This window comes from Salvelinus namaycush, chromosome 12 (genome assembly GCF_016432855.1).
Source record: "Salvelinus namaycush isolate Seneca chromosome 12, SaNama_1.0, whole genome shotgun sequence".
NCBI classification, from domain to species: Eukaryota; Metazoa; Chordata; class Actinopteri; order Salmoniformes; family Salmonidae; genus Salvelinus; species Salvelinus namaycush.
The window spans coordinates 43,439,680-43,463,420 of NC_052318.1; the positions used below are offsets into that span (position 1 = coordinate 43,439,680).

Sequence of the window (23,741 nt, forward strand, 5' to 3'; positions counted from 1 at the left end):
CTCTGGGGACATGGTGGCGCAGAGACAAGAAAACTGAGGGGGTAAAGGTTTTCTCACAGGGACCAAAGGCCTCGGATGAATCAAGCATGTAGCATTTCATATCTGTTATATTAAGATACACCGAGAAACGAGTTAGTGGAAACAAGTACGCAAGTGAAACAATGTACCAACGCTAAGCACGGATATTTTGGGGAACAGGCATTGGCATACTGTATTAGATACTGTTCACATTTTTTTCAAAGTGAATATATCTCTCTCAAAGACTACCTGTAAGCTACATAGAATGTACAATCACAACAAGACATTGACAAAGAGCATGGCATGCAACATGACTCTGAAAAAGGCTCTCCTGTCTCGATTTAGGCAGAGCTCTTTTCCTCATTAGGGACTCCCATGCTGACTTGGGGCTAAATCATATTTCAAAGGCAAGGCTTTTATATAACATGTATTGTTGTGTCAAACCTGACTGATGCCAGGCAGAGATGGGGTGTTGTGTGTACTTGTAGAGGTATTATTCACCACAGAACACGAACACTTTCTTTTTATAGTGCCTGCTGCATATAAAGAGGATAGCAGGCTGGCTTTGTCCTACATTGCCTCTCTGCTTTGTTAAAGGTCCAGAGCAGCTGTTTTTATATCAATATCCAATCTTTTTTTGGGGTAACAATTAAGTACCTTACAGTTATTTTTTTGCCCATTTGAATTGAAAACAAAAATAGCTTCTTGTTAATTAAAGAGCAAATTCTCAAGCAATAATTTTGTTAAGGTTGTCTGGGAGTGGTCTTAGTGGGGAAGGGAAAATGGAAAACTAGCTGTTATTGGCAGAGAAGTTTAGAACTATTTTTTTTATTGGGGTGGCAGGTAGCCTAGTGGTTAAGAGTGTTGGGCCAGTAACCGAAAGGTTGCTGGTTTGAATCCCTGAGCCAACTAGGTGAAAAATCTACCCTTGAGCAAGGTTCTTAACCTTAATTGCTACTGCAAGTTGCTCTGGATAAGAGCGTCTGCTAAATGACTCAAATGTAAATGTTATTGGTTTATTCATTCAATCACCAGGCAGTCCATAACTCCATCCCACTACAACAGGCTGAAATGTTATGCAGTCTTTTCAAACAGCTCTTACACTAAAATGGCATTATCATCAATTTCACAGTAGTATTCCAACCTCATAGTGTGGAAATATACACTGAGTATACAAAACATTAAGAACACCTGCTCTTTCCATGATAGACTGACCTATGATCCCTTATTGATGTCACTTGTTAAATCCACTTCAGCCAGTGTAGATGAAGGGAAGGAGACAGGTTAACGAAGGATTTATAAGCCTTGAGGCAATTGAGACATGGATTGTGTGTGTGCCATTCAGAGGGTGAATGGACTAGATAAAAAAAAATGTATTTGCCTTTGAACGGGGTATGGTAGTAGGTGCCAGGTGCACCGGTTAGTGTCAATAACTGGGGGCGTTTCAAGCGTTCTACAGGGATGCTGGCCAATGGTGACGCCAATGCTCCCCACAGCTGTGTCAAATTGGCTGGATGTCCTTTGGGTGTTGAACCATTCTTGATACACACGGGAAACTGTTGAATGTGAAAAACCCAGCAGTGTTGCAGTTCTTGACACACACAAACCGGTGTGCCTGGCACCTTCTACCATACCCCGTTCAAAGGCACTTAAATCTTTTGTCTTACCCATTCACCCTCTGAATGGCAGACACTCACAATCCATGTCTCAATCGTCTCGAGGCTTAAAAATCCTTCTTTAAGCTGTCTCCTCCCCTTCATCTAGACTGATTGAAGTGCATTTAACACGTGACATCAATAAGGGATCATAGCTTTCACCTGGATTCACCTGGCTAGTCTGGCATGGAAAGAGCAGGTGTTCATAATGTTTTGTACACTCAGTGTCTCTATAAACACAGACAAATCACATTTTTGACCGCACTGGGCCTTTAAGTCTGTTTAGTGCTTCTCTCATGATCGTTACTTGAGTCAGTTAGATTCTTATTGGAGTTGTATTAGAGAGCCGCCCGCGGACATGTACAGTACTTACAATGAACATAAAGTAGTGTAAAGACATCTACTGTATTCATGTATGCATTTGTGTGTGAGTGTACCGTGGCTATGGTTATAGCAGTGTGTGGAAGATGATGCTCTCGCCAAGAAGGGAACCGTTTTCTTGAGTTGGTCAGCTGAATGTGGAGGTGTGAGAGAGGCTGCCCGTCACTTGCATTGATGCTGTTCATCTTGAACTCTGCTGAGTTCTATATTTACGGAGTCTTGGGATTAGCAGGTTTATAGCCAGGGCCATGGGAGCACCTGTTTAGTTCTGGCCCTATGAGAACTGCACTCGCTCTACACATTGAGTATGATGAAGTGCTTTTGTTTATATTTTCTTTGCCAGGTTAGAGTGATGGCGTCGTATATATGTCATGTGTTCTGATAGTTTTGGCATGATTGACAGTGGTAGTACTAGTACAAATGAACTGAAGGACACTGAGTTCTACAGCACTGTAGGCTTTGTAAAAAGTTTCTTGTTACAACAACTTACCGGTGTCCCCTGTTCTTCTGTCATAATGAAGGAGTATGGCTTTTACCCACTTCTGGCTGGTCTCTATGGTTGACTTTGGCCAGATTTAGTGTGACTTGAGCTGTCAGCCTAAGAATGATAGTTTGACTCCGGGTCTGTCTGTCTCACTGCTCTCTGTGTGAGTGCATTACAAATTATTATGCCAGGCTGACTGGGTCTCAAATATCCACTGCTCCACTGAGGGGAATGTGTGAGCAGCAGGTGCAGGGTTCTGAAATAGAGGTCCGGGAGGAGCGGGTGCTTACCCACAGTCCGACTACCAAGGAGATTAGTGTTAGGACAGGGGTAGGGCCAGGCACAGAAGAATGACAGAGAAAATGTGGATGTGAAGGTTAGGAATGTGAGATTCAAGACCCGGAGAGGGTCTGTTGACCACTCTTTGTTTGCTTTTTGACCTGCTCTGTTTAGGCTCCCCGTTACGACGGCTTTATCACTCTGCTGGCTCTATCTACTGTCGTTATTGTTACCATCTGTTGGTCAGGGTTGCAGCCTTGTTCTTATGTGACATAAAATATGCCTGTTTGGTGCACAGGAATCGTATTCACGCTTCTACTATATTCTCTTCCACTACAACCATTACACATCCACACTTAAGCCCCTCTAAATGGGTTTTGGCTGTAACTCTACCCCTGGCCAGTATTCATGTCATATGGGCCTATCAAGGTTATGAATGGCAAGTTAAATATAAAATACTACTTTTGAAATGTTACCCAAGTGATGAAACATCTTAATGTAAAACAATGAAATAGTAATGAAGATATAAACTAGCTCAGCTGATTAGCGTCATCTGTTTTGGCCTCTGACCCCTTTTCTTCCTGTATGTAGGATGACCAGGTTGTGCTACAATGCACTGCCTCCATTCTGAAAGAACAGATCAAACTGTGTCTTTCATGTGAGGGCTTTGGGAACCGCCTCTGCTTCCTGGAGACCACCTCCAATGCTCAGGTAGAGAGAACCACGTTCCACACTCTGATTACATCTATATGCTAGTTGTTGCCGTTCCCTGGGTTTTGCTGACAGATGTGTTGTGTTGTAGAATGTGCCACCTGATTTGGCGATCTGCTGCTTCATCCTGGAGCAATCCCTGTCGGTACGAGCCTTACAGGAGATGCTGTCCAACACCATGGAGCTCAATGAGGTAAGAGACCAGCAGAGGGGCTGATGGTTCTGTGGGATTAAAGGAGCTTCTTTTGCATCTGATGTTAAACAATTCTATAGTATACACTGAGTGTACGAAACATTTTGGACACCTGCTCTTTCCATGGCATAGACTGACCAGGTGAATCCAGGTGAAAGCTATGACTCCTTATTGATGTCATGTGTTAAATCCACTTCAATCAGTGTAGATAAAGGAGCGGAGACAGGTTAAAGAAGGATTTTTAAGCCTTGAGACAATTGAGGTATGGATTATGTATGTGTGCCATTCAGAGGGTGAATGGGCAAGACAAAATATTTAAGTGCCTTTGAGCGGGGTATGGTCGTAGGTGCCAGGCTTCACCGGTTTGTGTCAAGAACTGCAACGCTGCTGGGTTTTTCACGCTCAACAGTTTCCCTATGTGTATCAAGAATGGTCCAACACCCAAAGGACATCCAGCCAACTTGGCACAACTGTGGGACACATTTGAGTCAACATGGGCCAGCACCCCTTGGAGCGCTTTCGACGCCTTGTAGTCCCTGCCCCAATGAATTGAGGATGTTCTGAGGAATAAAAGGGGTGCAACTGAATATTAGGAAGGTGTTCCTAAAGGAAGGTGTTCCTAATGTTTTATCACTCAGTGTACAGTACATGGAAATAGTTTTTCTTTGACTGGAAAATAGAGGTGCTCTTTGTGTAGTGTCTGGTGAGCTTAGTTCTTTCTGAATCGAACTAATACAACAGATGTCATGTTTTTCCCATAATATGGGACTCAGTACTTTTGGTTAAACATTTCAGAAAATACTGTTATGCCTTATATGGTAGTGAGAACATCCTCTCTTATGTCATCGACACATCGTTGTAAAAGTAGCGTTGTAGTGAATAGTAATGTGCTAATGACACATCACTGATGCATTTGAAATATGAATATTATGTCAAGGTCTCTTGTTCATTTAGCAACTTAACTTCGTTTTGTCTCTTTTCTGACCCCTCACCTCCCAACTGCCAACCATAGGCAGTCGATTTGGACAAATGGGTATGTCTGCTCATGTTTCCCTTCCTGTCACGTTTCGCCAAAGTTTTCCCCTCCTCTCCACCCCTTGTCTACCGTGAGAGTGCTCTCACCTCTCACCCAATGTCCCTGTCTCAAACAGTGATGCGCCACTTTCGTCTGCCCTCACTCATACTACCTAACTCCACACTTTGCTCAGTGTTGTCATAGCTGAAATACCGAGCGGCGTTTCAGATGACACTCGAGGAAGGATTCCTGTCAGCAACACAGGAGCAACTAAGAAGCTCTCTGCCGTCGAGGGCTTCTGGCTGCCGTATAATCTCTACACTAAGTCCAACAGCAGAATCATGGACCACAGACCTAGTATTGGATGGTGACATTTGAAACAGGGCTCTTACTGCCCTGTGACCTTGTCCCTCTGAAAGTCTCCTATACAACCTTCATCATACTCCCATCTTCACTCCTCACAGCCACATAAGTCCCGTTCATTGAATGTGGACCAGACCAGCCCTTTACGTTTTCTTAATCATTGCTATTCCGTCATCCCGTGAGTTACTGTGGTTTGACCAAACCATCACGCCAATTCATCTTAATCTTCAGAAAGTCTGGAATGTAGGGCAAAGTGTAACCTTAAATATCAAACTGCACGCACGCACGCACGTACGTACACACACGCACACACGGGTTCACTAAATCTGACCTAGAAGTCAGTCTTGCGCTGTGTTCTGACTCTCCACTTACTCATGGAATAATCAAGATGATAACAACGTTGACGGTGGAAATGATAACCACTAATTATAACAAATGTTGAAGAAACAATATTGTTTGATTGTCTGAATGTCAGTTTTTCTGCCTTCCAGTTAAATGTGACATGTGACTTTCTGTGGTATTGTTTCTTGCTTCCAGTATTGTTAATCATTTGACTTTTGTTAATCAATTTCCCTTTCCACTCACCCCTGGTTTGTATTGACACTATGTAGACATGTTTGCTGTTGTGTTGGTTCTCTGTGGTGGGCTCTCTGACTCCTCTCAGCCAGATACGTTCAGTACACAGGTTCTCTGTTGCCTGCCACGTTGTTCTCAGTTTGGTACGAGGAGGATGACTTCCTTAACTCCTGTCTCCCTCCTCAGTCTTTAACAGTCCTGTGTGCCTGACCTTAGCAGGCTGAATGTTGAATCATACACGACTCTCTTCGGTTGGATTTTTAACTCCTCGCTCTCCTGTGTTCTGCCCAGTCATCTCAAGGAGGGGGCCACCGTACCCTGCTGTATGGCCATGCCATCCTACTGAAGCACACTCACTCCAGCATGGTAATCAGCCTCCTCTGTCTCACTGCGTAGTCTCACATGTTTCTCATTTCACCAACCCACTATCATCCACTTCTTTCTACTTCTACCTCACCCAGACTACCACCCACACTATCTCCCACACTACCACACACACCCACACTATCACCCACACTATCACCCACACCAACACTATCACCCACACCCACACTATCTCCCACACTACCACCCACACCAACACTATCACCCACACCAACACTATCACCCACACCCACACTATATCCCACACTACCACCCACACCAACACTATCTCCCACACACACTATCTCCAACATTACCACCGACACTATCACCCACACTATCTCCCACACTACCACCCACACCAACACTATCTCCCACACTACCACCCACACCAACACTATCACCCACACCAACACTATCACCCACACCCACACTATCACCCACACCCACACTATCTCCCACACTACCACCCACACCAACACTATCTCCCACACACACTATCTCCAACATTACCACCGACACTATCACCCACACTATCTCCCCCACTACCACCCACACCAACACTATCTCCCACACTACCACCCACACCAACACTATCACCCACACCAACACTATCACCCACACCCACACTATCTCCCACACTACCACCCACACCAACACTATCTCCCACACACACTATCTCCAACATTACCACCGACACTATCACCCACACTATCTCCCACACTACCACCCACACCAACACTATCTCCAACATTACCACCGACACTATCACCCACACTATCTCCCACACTACCACCCACACCAACACTATCTCCCACATTACCACCCACACTACCACCCACACCCACACTATCTCCCACATTACCACCCACACTACCACCCACACCCACACTTTCTCCCTCTATCTCACTCGTCATAGCCACATAAGTCCCATTCATTGAATGTGTACTATACCAGCCCTTTATGTTTTTAGTGTGGGTGGTAGTGTGGGAGATGGTGTGGGAGACTGTTTTGCAGTTACATGGGTTTGCTTTTCAATTAGCGCTTCATTATTCAGTGTGTAATTTTTACTCTTTGTGTGCTGCAGTACCTCAGCTGTTTGACTACCTCAAGGTCACTCACAGACAAACTGGCCTTTGATGTGGGCTTACAGGAAGATTCCACCGGTATGGCCTTTACCATAGAGAACAGTGCTCATATTAATTTTCTGCACAGTGTTCAGTTGAGTGACACAAGTGTTCCTCCACAGGGGAGGCGTGCTGGTGGACCATTCACCCTGCGTCCAAGCAGAGGTCAGAGGGAGAAAAGGTCAGGGTGGGAGATGATCTCATCCTGGTCAGCGTGTCCTCTGAGAGATACCTGGTGAGCCGCGTTGGTGACACACTGCCAAGTGGACTTTCAACCCCACCAGGTTATGGACGGAGCTGACATGTTCCACCCCCCCCCCCCCCCCCCCCCCCTGCTCTTTCTCTCTCCAGCATCTCTCCTACGCCAGTGGTGACCTCATGGTGGACGCCTCCTTCATGCAGACGCTGTGGACCATGAGCCCTGTGATGTCTGGCTGTGAGCTTGCTGAAGGTGTGTATATGTTTTGATTGTTTTTCTATGTCATAGTCGTTAGCTGATCATCTAGAAACACTACACTTGACTGCCGTGTCTTTCTCTCATTGCCAGTGTAACATCAACCCCTCAGGCTTTCTGACTGGAGGCTACGTTCTTAGACTGTTCCATGGTCACATGGATGAGTGCTTGGCTATCCCTGCTGCCGAACAAGGAGACGACCAGCGCAGGTGATGAACACTGTTGAACTATTCCACATTTACATTTGACATTTTATATATATATATATATGGGGAGGAGGCGGGGTGCTGTGGGATAATTTATATACTGTTTGAAGAGGTAGGGTTTCAGATGGGCAGGGAAGATGTGCAGGGACTCTGTTGTCCTAGCTTCAGGGAGAAGCTGGTTCCACCATTGGGGTGCCAGAACAGAGACGAGTTTTGACTGGGCTGAGCGGCAGCTGCCCTCCCGTAGGGGTGGAAGGGTCAAGAGACCTGATGTGGCAGAACGGAGTACTCAGGTTGGGTTGTAGGGTTTGAGTTTAGCCTGAAGGTAGGGAGGGGCAGTTCCTCTTGCACCATGGTATTGTAGTGGAAGCCAGTGAAGTGTGCGGAGGAGCGGTGTGACATGGGAGAACTTAGGAAGGTTAATCAGATGATAATCAGATATTTAATCTGACACTGCATAAACACCACCTGTCACTAACAGCCCATCTCTGTTTTCAGAATTGCTCATTATGAAGGGGGTGCTGTCTGTAGCCATGCCCGGTCACTATGGAGACTAGAACCGCTCCGGATTGGGTGAGTGGATGCCCTTCTGTTCATCAGCTTTATGTAACAAAAAAAACATTACAATTGTCTTACATGAGTTCTCTCCTTGGGGTTGTACTTGTGGCTCTGTGTAGATGGAGTGGAGGTCACATGAAATGGGGCCAGTCGTTCCGAGTGCGTCATATAACCACAGGCCGCTACCTCTGCCTGGATGAAGAGAAAGGACTGCTGGTGGTGGACCCTGAAAAAGCCAACGCCAAGATGTCAGCCTTCTGCTTCAGAATCTCCAAGGTCAGGGTCGTCCCGAACGGCGCTCTGTTAATATAAAGAGCAGTGAAAAATGCACGTGGTCCTTTTTCATAGAATGGAACAGAAGCTTCTGGCAGTGTTCATGTCATCCCTCCGTACCTAGCGCTGTTGATAGTCATTCTTTCTCCTTGTTGTTCCGTGTTCCAACCTGCAGGAAAAGATCGAGGTGGCTCAGAAACGAGATGTGGAGGGCATGGGCACACCAGAGATTAAGTATGGGGAGTCCATGTGTTTTGTACAGCACGTCTCCACTGGCCTCTGGCTTACATACGCCTCTGTCGATGCCAAGTCCGCTCGCCTGGGACCTCTTAAGAGGAAGGTATGGAGAAATCGTGCGGCAAGGTGCCTAAAAACACCTGAGCTAAAGGACAGGAAGAACAACAACAAAGGGAATGCTAAGAGATAATGAAGACCCCGTAATATAGGGATTTACTGTGAATGCATTTTGCTCGGGCTTTTCAAATACTCCGCTTTCCCCTGGAGTGCAACTGGTGTTTATCCATGTTGTCAATGTCTCTCTCAGGCCATCCTTCATAAGGAGGGCCACATGGACGATGCCCTGACCGTGGCCCGCTCCCAGACAGAGGAGTTCCAGGCTGCTCGTATGATCTACAACACAGCAGGCCTCTTCACTCAGTTCATTAAGTATGATCTACAACACAGCAGGCCTCTTCACTCAGTTCATTAAGTATGATCTACAACACAGCAGGCCTCTTCACTCAGTTAATTAAGTAGGATCTACAACACAGCAGGCCTCTTCACTCAGTTCATTAAGTACGGTCCCTCTCCACTCCCAATGCGTTTGCTATGGCTATCTGAGAAAATACTTAGCTAGGAATCTCTTGAGTTTGTACACATTATTATGTATAGACCACTTTGACTTACTGTTATCCTTCAGGTGGGGCGGAGCACCTTGGTTTAGTGTTTGACCTCATGGTCAGTACAGTGACGTTTTTCCCTGTTCCCTGTGTCTCCAGAGCGCTGGACTCTCTGAGTGGGAAGAACAAGTCTTCTTCAGCCCCCCCGTCTCTCCCCATGGACTCAGTGGCCCTCTCCCTGCAGGACCTCATCTTCTACTTCCGGCCCCCTGAGGAGGAGCTGGAGCACGAGGAGAAGCAGACCAAACTACGCTCCCTCAAGAACAGACAGAACCTCTTCCAAGAGGAGGTCAGTGCTCACGCACAACAGATGAGGAAGATGTGCTGTACGGTGAAAATATTCTTCCCCACACTGCGCCTCCCTTTGGTGTTCCTATGTTATTTGTGTCATTCCACACAGGGCATGATCACCCTGGTGCTGGACTGTATTGACAGACTCAATGTCTACAACACGGCGGCCCACTTCTCCGAGTTTGCAGGGGAGGAAGCTGCCGAGTCTTGGAAGGAAATCGTTAATCTCCTGTACGAGCTGCTGGGTATGTGACCTTCTATTCATCCCGTTATTTCAGGTCCCATCATGTTTCTGCATGGCTGTGGTTACTGTGGCAACATGCCCTTTCAATCTGAACATGACCTAGCTCTGATCGCTGTCGTTCTCTTCCTGTGAAGCCTCTCTCATCAGAGGTAACCGGGCCAACTGTGCTTTGTTCTGTGATAACCTGGATTGGCTGGTCAGCAAACTGGACCGTCTGGAGGCCTCCTCAGGTTAAGTCCCACTCTACAACACACTCCGTCACCTTTCAGCACAGAATCACATTGACTTGAATGTGTTACGGGAGTGCCCTCTGTGTTTCATTGCGTGTTATGCTCACCACAGGCATCCTGGAGGTGCTGTACTGCGTTCTGATTGAGAGTCCAGAGGTCCTGAACATCATCCAGGAGAACCACATTAAATCTATAATTTCTCTACTGGATAAGCATGGACGCAATCACAAGGTCAGTGAATGCGTGTGCAGGTCATTGAAGTTTATTATTATTATTTTTATATTTATTATTACTATTATTAAGTTGTATTATTTAGGCCTGTGCTTATCCAGAGAAGTGTTCATATGTTGTTGACAGTCCATCTCCTTATGATTTGAGAGCCGATTTTCGAATTTTCTCTCTCCCTAGGTGTTGGATGTGCTCTGCTCTTTGTGTGTGTGTAACGGTGTGGCTGTAAGGTCCAATCAGAATCTCATCACCGAGAATCTGCTTCCAGGTCGCGACCTCCTCCTGCAGTCCAACATCATCAATTATGTCACCAGGTATCTAGACATCTGGTCGTACTAAATATCCTTTGTGAAAATACAACCAAGGCAATTAGTTTTTTCCTTCAAACCATTAACTGTGTTTTATCTCAGTGTGAGACCCAACATCTTCCTCGGAACCTGTGAGGGATCCACACAGTATAAGAAGTGGTATTTTGAGGTGATGGTGGATTATGTAGAGCCCTTCCTGACCGCCCAGGCCTTCCACCTGCGTGTGGGCTGGGCTCTGACCGAGGGCTACAGCCCCTACCCTGGGGGTGGTGAGGGCTGGGGCGGCAACGGGGTTGGCGACGACCTTTACTCCTACGCCTTTGATGGACTCCACCTGTGGTCAGGTACGGCACGCAGGGCCTCGCTTTAGAATACAGAACTCTATTACTGGTTGACATCTTATAGATCCGTGTGTCTCCACAGGACGAGTCCTCCGGCATGTCGCCTCCCCCAACATGCACATCCTAGCGGCAGACGATGTGGTCAGCTGCTGCCTGGATCTGAGCGTGCCCAGCATCTCGTTCCGTATCAACGGGCATCCGGTGCAGGGCATGTTTGAGAACTTCAACCTGGACGGCCTCTTCTTCCCTGTCGTCAGCTTCTCTGCAGGCGTCAGGTGAGAACCGTCGATGGGGCTTATAGAGCTGCTGTCATTTTACAATGAGTCTTAAGAAAATGAGTGATGTCAAATGAGTGATCACTGTTCATGTTCTTCTCGCAAACGCCAAGGGTTCGTTTTCTCCTGGGAGGGCGTCATGGGGACTTCAAATTCCTCCCACCGCCAGGCTATGCCCCATGCTATGAGGCTGTGCTGCCCAAGGACCGACTGCGTATTGAGCCCATCAAGGAGTATAAGCATGATTTCAATGGTGTCCGCAATCTGTTGGGGCCTACACAGTCCCTCTCGCACACCGCCTTCACCCCCTGCCCTGTGGACACAGTACAGGTAAAACCCTTGAATGATCTGTGCACATCTCGTTCTCCTATCTCTTGCCTCCATTCACCGCGTTGTCCTTTCAGATTGTGCTTCCGCCTCACTTGGAGCGCATTCGGGAGAAGCTGGCGGAAAACAGCCATGAGCTATGGGCCGCCACTCGCATTGAACAAGGATGGACCTACGGGTCGGTGAGTCCTTCCCGTACTGCCTCAGTGAGATCACATGACTTACTGATATCTATTTAGTCCAATCTGGCAAACGTCTTGATTCTTTCCTCTCCTCCAGTTCCGAGATGACAACAAGAAACTGCACCCCTGCCTGGTAGATTTCCAGAGCCTGCCAGAGCCAGAGAAGAATTACAACCTTGCAATGTCTGGAGAAACACTCAAGTGAGTCAAGGTCATGGACACTCACTCTCAAGGTCATGGACACTCACTCTCAAGGCCATGGACACTCACTCTCAAGGTCATGGACACGCACTCTCAAGGTCATGGACACGCACTCTCAAGGTCATGGACACGCACTCTCAAGGTCTTGGACACGCCCTCTCAGCCTAGTATGTCTGTGTGTGCTAGGTGTTCACCACCTCTCCTTCTGTTCCTCAAAGGACTCTGCTGGCGCTGGGCTGTCATGTGGGCATGGGGGATGAGAAAGCAGAGGAGAACCTGAAGAACATCAAGATGCCCAAAACGTGAGCGATACCTCAAGATTGTGATCTGACTTATTTAGGCACGACGTCATTATTCTCTGATGTTCACTTACGTGGTTGAAAACTGAATTGTTTTACGTGATCTGAGATGAGCATTGTGAAATGTTGGATTGTCATTTAAGTAGAGGCCGGTTCACTTTAGTGAGATGTATAGAATAGCAATCATGACATCTGACTTCCTAGTGTAATCATAACATCATGTTTGTTCCATTAGGTATATGATGAGTAGTGGATACAAGCCTGCCCCGCTGGACCTCAACCATGTCAAGCTGACACCCAACCAGACCAACCTAGTGGAGAGACTGGCAGAGAATGGGCACAACGTGTGGGCTCGTGACAGGGTCCACCAGGGATGGACCTACAGCATTGTACAGGTATCTTTTCCTCCCTCTGCCTGTCCTTGGTTCTCGCAGGAGACTCGCACACAGCAGATTGGGCCAAACCTGTGGTAATACTGTAGCTCAAGTCCTTTTCAAACAAGGACTATTGAATATCAGTAGTGTTTCTGTGGGGTGGGTTTTAATGTGCACGTAGGCGTGCAGGTGGGCACACAACAAGCTCACCTAAAGTGACGCAGCTATAGTACTTTATAGAAGTTGAACTCCGGGTGAAGCATTATTCATACCTGACTCATGAGTCGTTGAAGTTGGGATGTTTTCGGAGCCAACATTTTATGTAACTGTTCCAGACAAATAAAATAATAATCCGTTTTTTTTGTGGAGCTAGTACAGTATCACTCTTTCTAAGATGTATCAAGATGTAAGTCCAGGACTTACAGAATCAATCTATGACTCCCACAATCGTTTGAGTTGATCTCAAGTCTTTATTTCCATGTTCAGGACATTATGAGCAAGCGCAACCCGCGCCTGGTGCCGTACAACCTGCTGGACGAAAAGACCAAGAAGACCAACAGAGACACTGTCTGTGCAGCTGTCCGCACTCTCATCGGCTACGGTTACAACATTGAGCCACCTGACCAGGAGAGCAGTGAGTCTGTCTGTCTGCCAAGTTGTTCATATTTCAGTACTGTACTGAACTAGCCACTAGTCCTGTTAAATACAGCTAGATATACTGTACACACACATACATATATATACTACTGGACACGGGTGCCAATAATTATGTACCTGACTGCTATATATATATATATATATATATATCATCTTAATAATGACACCTGTATCTCTGTTTGTGCAAGGTGGTAATGGGGAAGGTCATTCCCGTGGAAATAAGATCCGTGTGTTCCGGGCTGAGAAGTCATACGCGGTGACCCAGGGGAAGTGGTACTTTGAGTTTGAGGCTGTCACCGTGGGGGATATGAGAGTGGGTTGGGCCCGACCCAGTGTCCGCGCTGACACAGAGCTGGGGGCGGATGAGCTGGCCTATGTCTTCAATGGTTTCAAGGTATGGCCGGTGATGAAGGATCTGTTCTGTGTCTGTTTTAGGGAAAACATTTACTAATGTGTCCTACTTTTAAACTTTGACTTTTCTTTTTTGAAGGCTCAGCGCTGGCATGTGGGCAATGAGCCGTTTGGTCGTAGCTGGTTGCCAGGTGACGTAGTGGGCTGTATGATCGACCTGGTAGAGCAGAACATCTTCTTCACCCTGAACGGAGAGATGCTGATCAGCGACTCTGGCTCTGAGATGGCCTTCAAGGACATAGACACAGGAGATGGTGAGTGACTGCTGTGGCAGGTAAATCCTTGTAGGTTGGATCTGCTGCCTAAGAGGTGAATAGTATGATTCAGTGTCATTTAAATCTATGCCATTCATTAAACTGTGTCTCTCTGTCTCCAGGCTTTATCCCTGTGTGTAGTCTGGGCCTGTCTCAGGTTGGCCGGCTCAACCTGGGCCAGAACGTCAGCAGCCTGCGCTACTTCACCATCTGTGGCCTGCAGGAGGGCTTTGAGCCTTTCGCCATCAACATGAAGCGAGACATCACCATGTGGTTCAGCAAGAGCCTGCCCCAGTTCATCCCTGTTCCTACAGAACACCCTCACATTGAGGTACAGCATATCTTGTTCAGTAACAGTGGCTCGTTATGCTTAGAAATGGCTTCTGTTCCCATATTACATGATCGTAAATGGACAAATGTCAAAGTTAGATTTCTCTTAGATTTCCACCGTCCCATGTGCCCTTTGTAGGTGTCCCGTGTGGATGGGACAGTGGACAGCGCTCCGTGTCTGAAGCTAACCCACAAGACCTTTGGCTCTCAGAACGCCAACACAGACCTGCTGTTCCTGAGGCTCAGCATGCCCGTGGAGTTCCACGAGACCTTTAAGGTTATGGCCGGGACCACCCCCCTCACCCGAGCTCTGACCATCCCTGAGGACGAGGTTCTGGAGGTTGACCCCGACTCTGACTTTGAGGTGCTGAAGAAGTCTGCCAGCCGCACGGAGAAGGAGGAGGAGAAGAAGGAGCCCTCTGTGCCAAAGGAGATCCCTGTCAACGAAGGAGGAGAGAACGTGAAAGATGCCTCTACAGAGAAGAGCAAGAAGAAGGGGTCAGTACTGAGCAGGGGTCAGATGGGTAAAGAGAAAGACAGTAGTCTTTGGACAGGCTACAACAACTCTGTTGGAAAAAAGTGTAAAGTGAATGCTGAAAACCAGGGTTGGGGTCAAATTGAATTGAAGTAAGCCAATTCAGGAAGTGATTTGAATTGAAAAAAAACTTTGAAATAAATATTTTCTCCTTCTCAGTTAATTGAGAAATCGTTGAGCACAGATGCCCTTTTTACCCTATTAAATTGGAATTTCAGTTGACTTCCTGAATTTAACTGCTGAAAACTGCACTTTAACTGTAATCATCGTCATGTTTTCTCAGTCGTATTGTATAGGAGGTCCTACTACACTGCCACATTGTTTGTGTGCCCCTCAGGTTCCTGTTCAAGGCCAAGAAGGCAGCTTTCACTCCGCCCCCTGTTGTTCCCACCATGCCCCGCCTGATGGAGGAAGTTGTACCAGACGATCGAGATGACGACGACATCATCCTCAACACCACCACAGTATGACCTTTTACATGTGACCTCTTCAGACCCTAGTGTCTAAACCTAACTCTCTGATTGGATAATCACTTCTCTTCACCACAACATTTTTGGAGTGATGATTATTATTTGTTGTTTGGTTTAGTTCAATCCATTGTTAAGTCATGTTTTCTGCCCACTTCCTCTGTGTGCAGTACTATTATTCAGTGCGAGTGATTGCGGGACAAGAACCCAGCGGTGTGTGGGTGGGCTGGATCACCCCGGACTACCACCAGTACGACCTGCACTTTGACCTCAGTAAAGTCAGAAATGTCACTGTCACCGTAGGAGATGACAAAGGCAACATCCATGACAGGTGAGGCACACACACAAACACACACACACAAACACACACACACACACACACACACACACACACACACACACACACACACACACACACACACACATACACAAACACACAGAGATATTAAGATATTATCTTAGCGTACTGTTTTCTCTCCTGTCTCCCTCAGTATGAAGCGCAGTAACTGCTACATGGTGTGGGGAGGGGAGTTCAGCAGCTCCCAGCAGACCCGTGTCAGTCAGGAGGACTTTGTGATTGGCTGCCTTATTGACCTGGACACAGGACTCATGACTTTCACAGCCAACGGGAAAGAGATCAACACCTTCTACCAGGTGAGATGCTGTATTCACAGTGTAAACATGTATTTATTTACCCAGAAGAATGTCAAGGGTTAATGGACTTAATGGGAAAAGTACAAACTGCTATGGGCTTCGTCTGTGACACTGGTTGTTTGTTCCAGGTGGAGCCCAACACGAAACTGTTCCCAGCTGTCTTTGTCCTGCCCTCCAGTCAGAACATGCTACAAGTGGAGCTGGGCAAGCTCAAGGTCAGACTCACAGAGAATCACTCAAGTAGATTTGTCACTGTCTGCTTTTACAGTGTTAACTCATTACTGTCTGCTTTTAAATTGTTATGGATGTGTTTTTTTCCCCTTTTTCACTCAACCTATGTCACTTCAAACGACCACCCTTCTACTCTCCAAAGTAAGTGTTTGTTCTCTCTTCTCGCCGCAGAACATCATGCCCATCTCGGCAGCCATGTTCCGCAGTGAGCGTAAGAACCCGGTCCCCCAGTGTCCTCCCAGGCTGGACGTCCAGATGCTGACCCCAGTCATCTGGAGCCGTATGCCCAACCACTTCCTGTCCCCAGAGACGGGCCGTGTGAACGAGAGGCACGGCTGGATGGTGGAGTGTAGAGAGCCTCTCACCATGATGGCCCTGCACATCCCTGAGGAGAACAGGTCAGAACACGGCCACAGTTACTGATCTGTAAGCAGAGGATTATTCTATTTGATGAACTGATTATCAAGTAATCAAGAATGGTAGCTATTGTTCATATGTTGAGAACGTACAAATATTTCAGAAAGTATTAATACCCCTTGACTGATTACACGTAAATTAAATATTTTTTTCTCACCCATCTAACCACAAAATCCCCCATAATGACAAAGTGAAAACATGTTTTTAGAAATGTTTGCAAATTTATTGAAAATGAAAGGCATAAATATCTCATTTGCATAAGTATTCACACCCCTGAGTCAATACATGTTAGAATCACCTTTGGCAAAGATTACAGCTGAGAGTCTTTCTGGGTAAGTCTCTAAGAGCTTTCCACACCTGGATTGTACAGTATTATCCTATTATTCTTTTCAGAATTATTCAACCTCTGTCAAATTGGTTGTTGATCATTTGATAGACAACCATTTTCAAGTCTTGCCATAGATTTTCAAGTAGATTTATGTCAAAACTGTAACTCGGCCACTCAGGAACATTCCCTGCCTTCTCGGTAAGCAACTCCAGTATAGATTTAGCCTTGTGTTTTAGGTTACTGTCCTGTTTAAAGGTGAATTCATCTCCCAGTGTCTGGTTGAAAGCAGACTGAACCAGGTTTTCCTCTAGGTTTTTGCGTGTGCTTAGCTCCATTCCATTTCTTTTTTATCCTGAAAAACTCCCCAGTCCTTAACGAATACAAGCATACGCATAACAAGATGCAGCCACCACTATGCTTGAAAATATGGAGAGTGTTGTATTGGATTTGCCCCAAACATAACACATTTTTTGCAGTATTACTTTAGTGCCTTTTTGCAAACAGGATTCATGTTTTGGAATATTTGTATTATGTACAGGCTTCCTTCTTTTCACTCTGTCAATTAGGTTAGTATTGTGGAATAACTACAATGTTGTTGATCCGTTTTCTCATCTATCACAGCCATTAATGTAACTGTTTTAAAGTCACCATTGGCCTCATGTTAAAAATCCCTGAGCATTCTTCTCTGGCAACTGAGTTAGGAAGGACCCTTTGTGCTGACCGGGTGTATTGATATACCATCCAAAGTGTAATTAATACCATGCTCAAAGGGATATTCAATGTCTGCTTTTATTTAATTTTTTTCATACTTTTTTTTCAGCTACCAATAGATAGATGCTATTTTTTAGACCTTATAGCTAGAACATCCATCAGAAGCTAGCCATCAGATGCTAACCAGCTAATTAGCTACTAGCTATTTAGTCATTGTTAGCCACTGCTAGCGGCCTTTACCTTTAGCTCAGACACCAGCCGCTTTTAGCCTGGATAATACCCGCCAGTCTGCACAGCGCGATATCAACCCTGAGCATACCGGACTGCTTTTCTCCACTACATCACCAGATTCCTGCCGTAAGCTCTGGACCATTACTCCAGATAATCGCAGCTAGCTAGCTGCTACCGAGTGGCCCAGCCCCGAAGCTAGCCTTGAGCCAGGCCCATCTCCCGGCCTGCTCAGTGGACTCTATAATCACTCGGCTACACAGCTGATGCCTCCCGGACTCTTCACTAACATGACTAGAAGCCACTACATCACCGGATTCCTGCCGTAAGCTCTGGACCTTTGCATCGGTTCATCGCAGCTAGCTGCTACCGAGTGGCTATAGTGGCTAACACCCTTGTCCCGAAGTTAGCCTCGAGCCAGGCTCATCTCCCGGCTAGAAAACAAAATTACTCCAACTACAATACCTCTTTTGCCAATTGGCCTGGACCCTTTGTTGACACGGAGCCCCGCCGATCCATCAGGACTGGTCTGCCGACGTAATTCCGTCCATTGTGCCCTCAACCGGCCATTGCCGGACGTCGGTGAAGACGCTTCTGCTAGCCCCGGCCTGCTATCTTTATGAACGCCGTGTCTCCCGCTTGCTAGCGTAGGAACGACTACCTAATGGCTTCCCTGTTTCATCTATTGCTGTTCACTGGGCCCTATGATCACCTGGCTACAAAGCTGATGCCTGATGGACTGTTCATTAATCATAGTACTCCATTTTGTTTATCTGTTGGCCCCAGCTTCGAACTCTGATTAGCTGTTGTTGTCTAACCCGTTGTTGTCTTAGCTAGCTCTCCCAATAAACACCTGTGATTGCTTTATGCCTCCCTTTATGTCTCTCTAATGTCAATATGCCTTGTATACTGTGGTTTAGGGTAGTTATCATTGTTTTATTTTACTGCGGAGCCCCTAGCCCCACTCAACATGCCTCAGATACCTCTTTTGTCCCACCTCCCACACATCCGGTGACCTCACCAGGCATAACTAGTGCCTCCAGAGATGCAACCTCTCTCATCGTCACTCAATGCCTAGGTTTACCTCCACTGTACCCGCACCCTACCATACCCCTGTCTGTACATTATGCCCTGAATCTATTCTACCACGCCCAGAAATCTGCTCTTTTTATTCTCTGTCCCCAACGCACTAGACGACCAGTTTTGATAGCCTTTAGCCGTACCGTCATCCTACTGTTCCTCTGTTCCTCGGGTGATGTAGAGGTTAACACAGGCCCTGTGTCCCAAGGCGCTCTCATTTGTTGACTTCTGTAACTGTAAAAGCCTTGGTTTTATGCATGTTAACATCAGGAGCCTCCTCCCTAAGTTTGCTTTAGCACAGTCCGCCAACCCTGTGTCCTTGCCTTGTCTGAATCCTGGCTTAGGAAGGCCGCCACAAAATCCTGAAATTTCCATCCCTAACTATAACATCTTCAGACAAGATAGAACTGCCAAAGGGGGAGGAGTTGCAGAGATAGCCTGCAGAGTTCTGTCATACTTTCCAGGTCTATGCCTAAACAGTTTGAGCTTCTAATTTTAAAAATGAATCTCTCCAGAAATAAGTCTCTCACTGTTGCCGCCTGTTATAGACCCCCCTCAGCTCCCAGCTGTGCCCTGGACACCATATATGAATTGATTGCCCCCCATCTATCTTCAGAGTTCGTTCTGCTAGTTGACTTAAACTGGGATATGCTTAACACCCCGGCCGTCCTACAATCTAAGCTAGATGCCCTCAATCTCACACAAATCATCAAGGAACCCATCAGGTACAACCCTAAATCAGTAAACATGGGCACCCTCATAAATATTTTCCTGACCAACTTGCCCTCCAAATACACCTCTGCTGTTTTCAATCAGGATCTCAGCAATCACTGCCTCATTGCCTGCATCCGTTATGGGTTCGTGGTCAAACGACCACCCCTCATCACTGTCAAACGCTCCCTTAAACACTTCTGCGAACAGGCCTTTCTAATCGACCAGGCCCGGGTATCCTGGAAGGATATTGACCTCATCCCGTCAGTAGAGGATGCCTGGTTGTTCTTTAAAAGTAATTTCCTCACCATCTTAAATAAGCATGCCCCTTTCAAAAAATGGAGAACTAAGAACAGATATAGCCCTTGGTTCACTCCAGACCTGACTGCCTTCAACCAGCATAAAAACATCCTGTTTCCTCCTGGCTACCCCAACCCCGGCCAACAACTCCGTACCCCCCGCAGCTACTTGCCCAATCCTCCCCAGCTTCTCCTTCACCCAAATCCAGATAGCAGATGTTCTGAAAGAGCTGCAAAACCTGGACCCGTACAAATCAGCTGGGCTAGACAATCTGGACCCTCTCTTTCTAAATTCATCCGCCGCCATTGTTGCGACCCCTATTACTAGTCTGTTCAACCTCTCTTTCGTATCGTCCGAGATTACTAAAGATTGGAAAGCTGTTCAAAGGGGACACTCTAGACCCAAACTGTTACAGACCTATATCCATCCTGCCATGCCTTTCTAAAGTCTTCGAAAGCCAAGTTAACAAACAGAGCACTGACCATTTAGAATCCCACCGTAACTTCTCCGAGGTGCAATCCGGTTTCCGAGCTGGTCACGGGTGCACCTCAGCCACGCTCAAGGTATTAAACAATATCATAACCGCCATCGATAAAAGACAGTACTGTGCAGCCGTCTTCATCGACCTGGCCAAGGCTTTCGACTCTGTCAATCGCCATATTCTTATCGGCAGACTCAACAGCCTTGCTTTCTCAAATGACTGCCTCGCCTGGTTCACCAACTACTTCTCAGATAGAGTTCAGTGTGTCAAATCGGAGTGCCTGTTGTCCGGACCTCTGGCAGTCTCTATGGGGGTACCACAGGGTTCAATTCTTGTGCCGACTCTTTTCTCTGTATATATCAATGATGCCGCTCTTGCTGCTGGTGATTCCTTGATCCACCTCTACGCAGACGACACCATTCTGTATACATCTGGCCCTTCTTTGGACACTGTGTTAACAAACCTCCAAATGAGCTTCAATGCCATACAACACTCCTTCCGTGGCCTCCAACTGCTCTTAAACGCTAGTAAAACTAAATGCATGCACTTCAACCGATCGCTGCCCGCACCCGCCCGCTCGACTAGCATCACTACTCTGGACGGTTCTGGACACTACTCTGGACGGTTCTGACTCTGAACTACAAATACCTAGGTGTCTGGCTAGACTGTAAACTCTCCTTCCAGACTCATATTAAGCATCTCCAATCCAAAATTAAATCTAGAATCGGCTTCCTATTTCGAAACAAAGCCTCCATCACTCATGCTGCCAAACATACTCTCGTAAAACTGTCTATCCTACCGATCCTCGACTTCGGCGATGTCATTTACAAAATTTTCTCCAACACTCTATTCAGCAAACTGGATGCAGTCTATCACAGTGCCATCCGTTTTGTCACCAAAGCCTCATATACCACCCACCACTGCGACCTCTATGCTCTCGTCGGCTGGCCCTCGCTACATATTCGTCGCCAGACCCACTGGCTCCAGGTCATCTACCATAACAACACCCACCCGTAGCACGCGCTCCAGCAGGTATATCTCACTGGTCATCCCCAAAGCCAACAACTCCTTTGGCCGCCTTTCCTTCCAGTTCTCTGCTGCCAATGACTGGAACGAATTGCAAAAATCGCTGAAGTTGGAGACTTATATCTCCCTCACTAGCTTTAAGCATCAGCTATCTGAGCAGCTCACCGATTGCTGCAGCTGTACACAACCCATCTGTAAATAGCCCATCCAACTACCTACCTCATTCCCAAATTGTTTTTATTTACATTTTTTTCTCTTTTGCACACCAGTATTTCTTCTTGCACATCATCAACTGCACATCTATCACTGTGCTTCTACACCTGCATTGCTTGCTGTTTGGGGTTTTAGGCTGGGTTTCTGTACAGCACTTTGAGATATTAGCTGATGTACGAAGGGCTATATAAAATAAACTTGATTTGATTTGATGATCACTCGAGTGTTAATTTGCTAAATTGTAATTACTTCCCTACTATGACCTATTTATTGCCTTACCTCCTTACTCCATTTGCACACACTGTATATAGATTTTTTCTATTGTGTTATTGACTGTACTTTTATTTATTCCATGTGTAACTGTGTTGTTTTTGTCGCACTGCTTTGCTTTATCTTGGCCAGGTCGCAGTTGCAAATGAGAACTTGTTCTCAACTGGCCTACCTGGTTAAATAAAGGTGAAATAAAATAAAAAATAGTTGCCCTTCTTTGCGAGGCATTGGAAGACCTCCGTGGTCTTTGTTGAATCTGTCTTTGAAATTCACTGCTCGACCGAGGGACCTTGCAGATAATTGTTTGTGTATGGTACAGAGATGAGGTAGTCATTCAAAAACACTATTATTGCACACAGAGTGAGTCCATGCAACTTATTATGCATATTGATACTCCTGAACTTATTTAGGCTTTCCGTAACAAAGAAGTTAAATATTTGTTATTTATTTAACTAGGCAAGTCAGTTAAGAACAAACTCTTATTTACAATGACGGCCTACCCCGGCAAAACCCTAACCCGGATGACATTGGGCCAATTGTGCGCCGCCCTATGGGACTCCCAATCACGGCCGGTTGTGATACAGCCTGGAATCGAACCAGGGTCTGTAGTGACGCCTCTAGCACTGAGATGCAGTGCCTTAGACTACTGCGCCACTCGTGAGCCAATACTTATTAACTCAAGACCTTTCAGCTTTTAATTTTTTAAAAATTGTAAAAATTAATAAAAACATAATTCCGCTTTGACTTTATAGGGTATTGTGTGTAGGCCAGTGACCAAAGCATCTCCATTCAATCCATTTTAAATTCAGACTGTAACACAACAAAATGTGGAAAACAACAAAATGTGGAAAAAAGTCAAGTAGTGTGAATACTTTCTGAAGGCACTGCAGCTTTTAACGAAGATCACATGATGAAATGGAAAAGTTTTAGTTGATTTCAGTGTTTGCTATAGTATTGGAAAATAAATATAACCAATAGCCACCCACTCTGGCTCTGATGCAATAGACTTGTCAATCTATACAGCCTTGTGCCACACAGTTCTCTCCCTTTGTCCCCTCTAGATGTATTGACGTCCTGGAGCTGTCGGAGCGTATGGACCTGCTGAAGTTTCACTACCACACCCTGAAACTGTACGGCTCGGTCTGTGCTCTGGGGAACAACCGCGTGGCTCACGCCCTATGCAGTCATGTTGATGAGTCCCAGCTGTTCTACGCCATAGAGAACACCTACCTGCCTGGACCAATGAGGAGCGGCTACTACGACCTGCTCATCAGCATGCACCTGGAGTCGGCCAAGAGGAATCGCCTCATGACCAACAAGGAGTTCATCGTGCCCATGACAGACGAGACGCGCAGCATCAACCTCTACTCCGACACTGACAACTCCCATGCTTTACCAGGGGTGGGCCTCACTACCTGCCTGCGCCCCAAACTCCACTTCTCCCCTACTGGCTTTGTGGGTACAGACCTGGACATCTACACCCTCAGCCCATTCATCCCCCTACAGGTAAAAAGCCTCAGGCTGATGGAGGGAGAGCGGAAGGGTTTTCTGTTTGAACTGACCAATGGTGATTAATGTCTCT

General features: G+C 46.5%; 1 protein-coding gene across 1 annotated transcript in view; it reads left to right on the top strand.

The window, feature by feature from the left end:
- LOC120057569 (ryanodine receptor 1-like) overlaps positions 1-23,741 on the top strand; it is a 69,091-nt gene that overhangs the window by 844 nt on the left and 44,506 nt on the right. The window contains exons 2-35 of the mRNA XM_039006152.1: positions 3,409-3,528; positions 3,620-3,721; positions 5,967-6,041; positions 7,126-7,204; positions 7,288-7,400; positions 7,517-7,616; positions 7,732-7,828; positions 8,324-8,398; positions 8,503-8,659; positions 8,832-8,996; positions 9,201-9,322; positions 9,655-9,844; positions 9,956-10,091; positions 10,225-10,320; positions 10,433-10,551; positions 10,729-10,862; positions 10,959-11,200; positions 11,280-11,472; positions 11,586-11,802; positions 11,877-11,981; positions 12,079-12,182; positions 12,401-12,484; positions 12,717-12,876; positions 13,342-13,501; positions 13,716-13,906; positions 14,003-14,177; positions 14,300-14,508; positions 14,647-15,005; positions 15,380-15,506; positions 15,680-15,840; positions 16,001-16,163; positions 16,292-16,378; positions 16,566-16,792; positions 23,221-23,665. Of these exons, the coding sequence (XP_038862080.1) occupies positions 3,409-3,528; positions 3,620-3,721; positions 5,967-6,041; positions 7,126-7,204; positions 7,288-7,400; positions 7,517-7,616; positions 7,732-7,828; positions 8,324-8,398; positions 8,503-8,659; positions 8,832-8,996; positions 9,201-9,322; positions 9,655-9,844; positions 9,956-10,091; positions 10,225-10,320; positions 10,433-10,551; positions 10,729-10,862; positions 10,959-11,200; positions 11,280-11,472; positions 11,586-11,802; positions 11,877-11,981; positions 12,079-12,182; positions 12,401-12,484; positions 12,717-12,876; positions 13,342-13,501; positions 13,716-13,906; positions 14,003-14,177; positions 14,300-14,508; positions 14,647-15,005; positions 15,380-15,506; positions 15,680-15,840; positions 16,001-16,163; positions 16,292-16,378; positions 16,566-16,792; positions 23,221-23,665 (5,289 nt within the window). The remainder of the gene's footprint in view (positions 1-3,408; positions 3,529-3,619; positions 3,722-5,966; positions 6,042-7,125; positions 7,205-7,287; positions 7,401-7,516; positions 7,617-7,731; positions 7,829-8,323; positions 8,399-8,502; positions 8,660-8,831; positions 8,997-9,200; positions 9,323-9,654; positions 9,845-9,955; positions 10,092-10,224; positions 10,321-10,432; positions 10,552-10,728; positions 10,863-10,958; positions 11,201-11,279; positions 11,473-11,585; positions 11,803-11,876; positions 11,982-12,078; positions 12,183-12,400; positions 12,485-12,716; positions 12,877-13,341; positions 13,502-13,715; positions 13,907-14,002; positions 14,178-14,299; positions 14,509-14,646; positions 15,006-15,379; positions 15,507-15,679; positions 15,841-16,000; positions 16,164-16,291; positions 16,379-16,565; positions 16,793-23,220; positions 23,666-23,741) is intronic.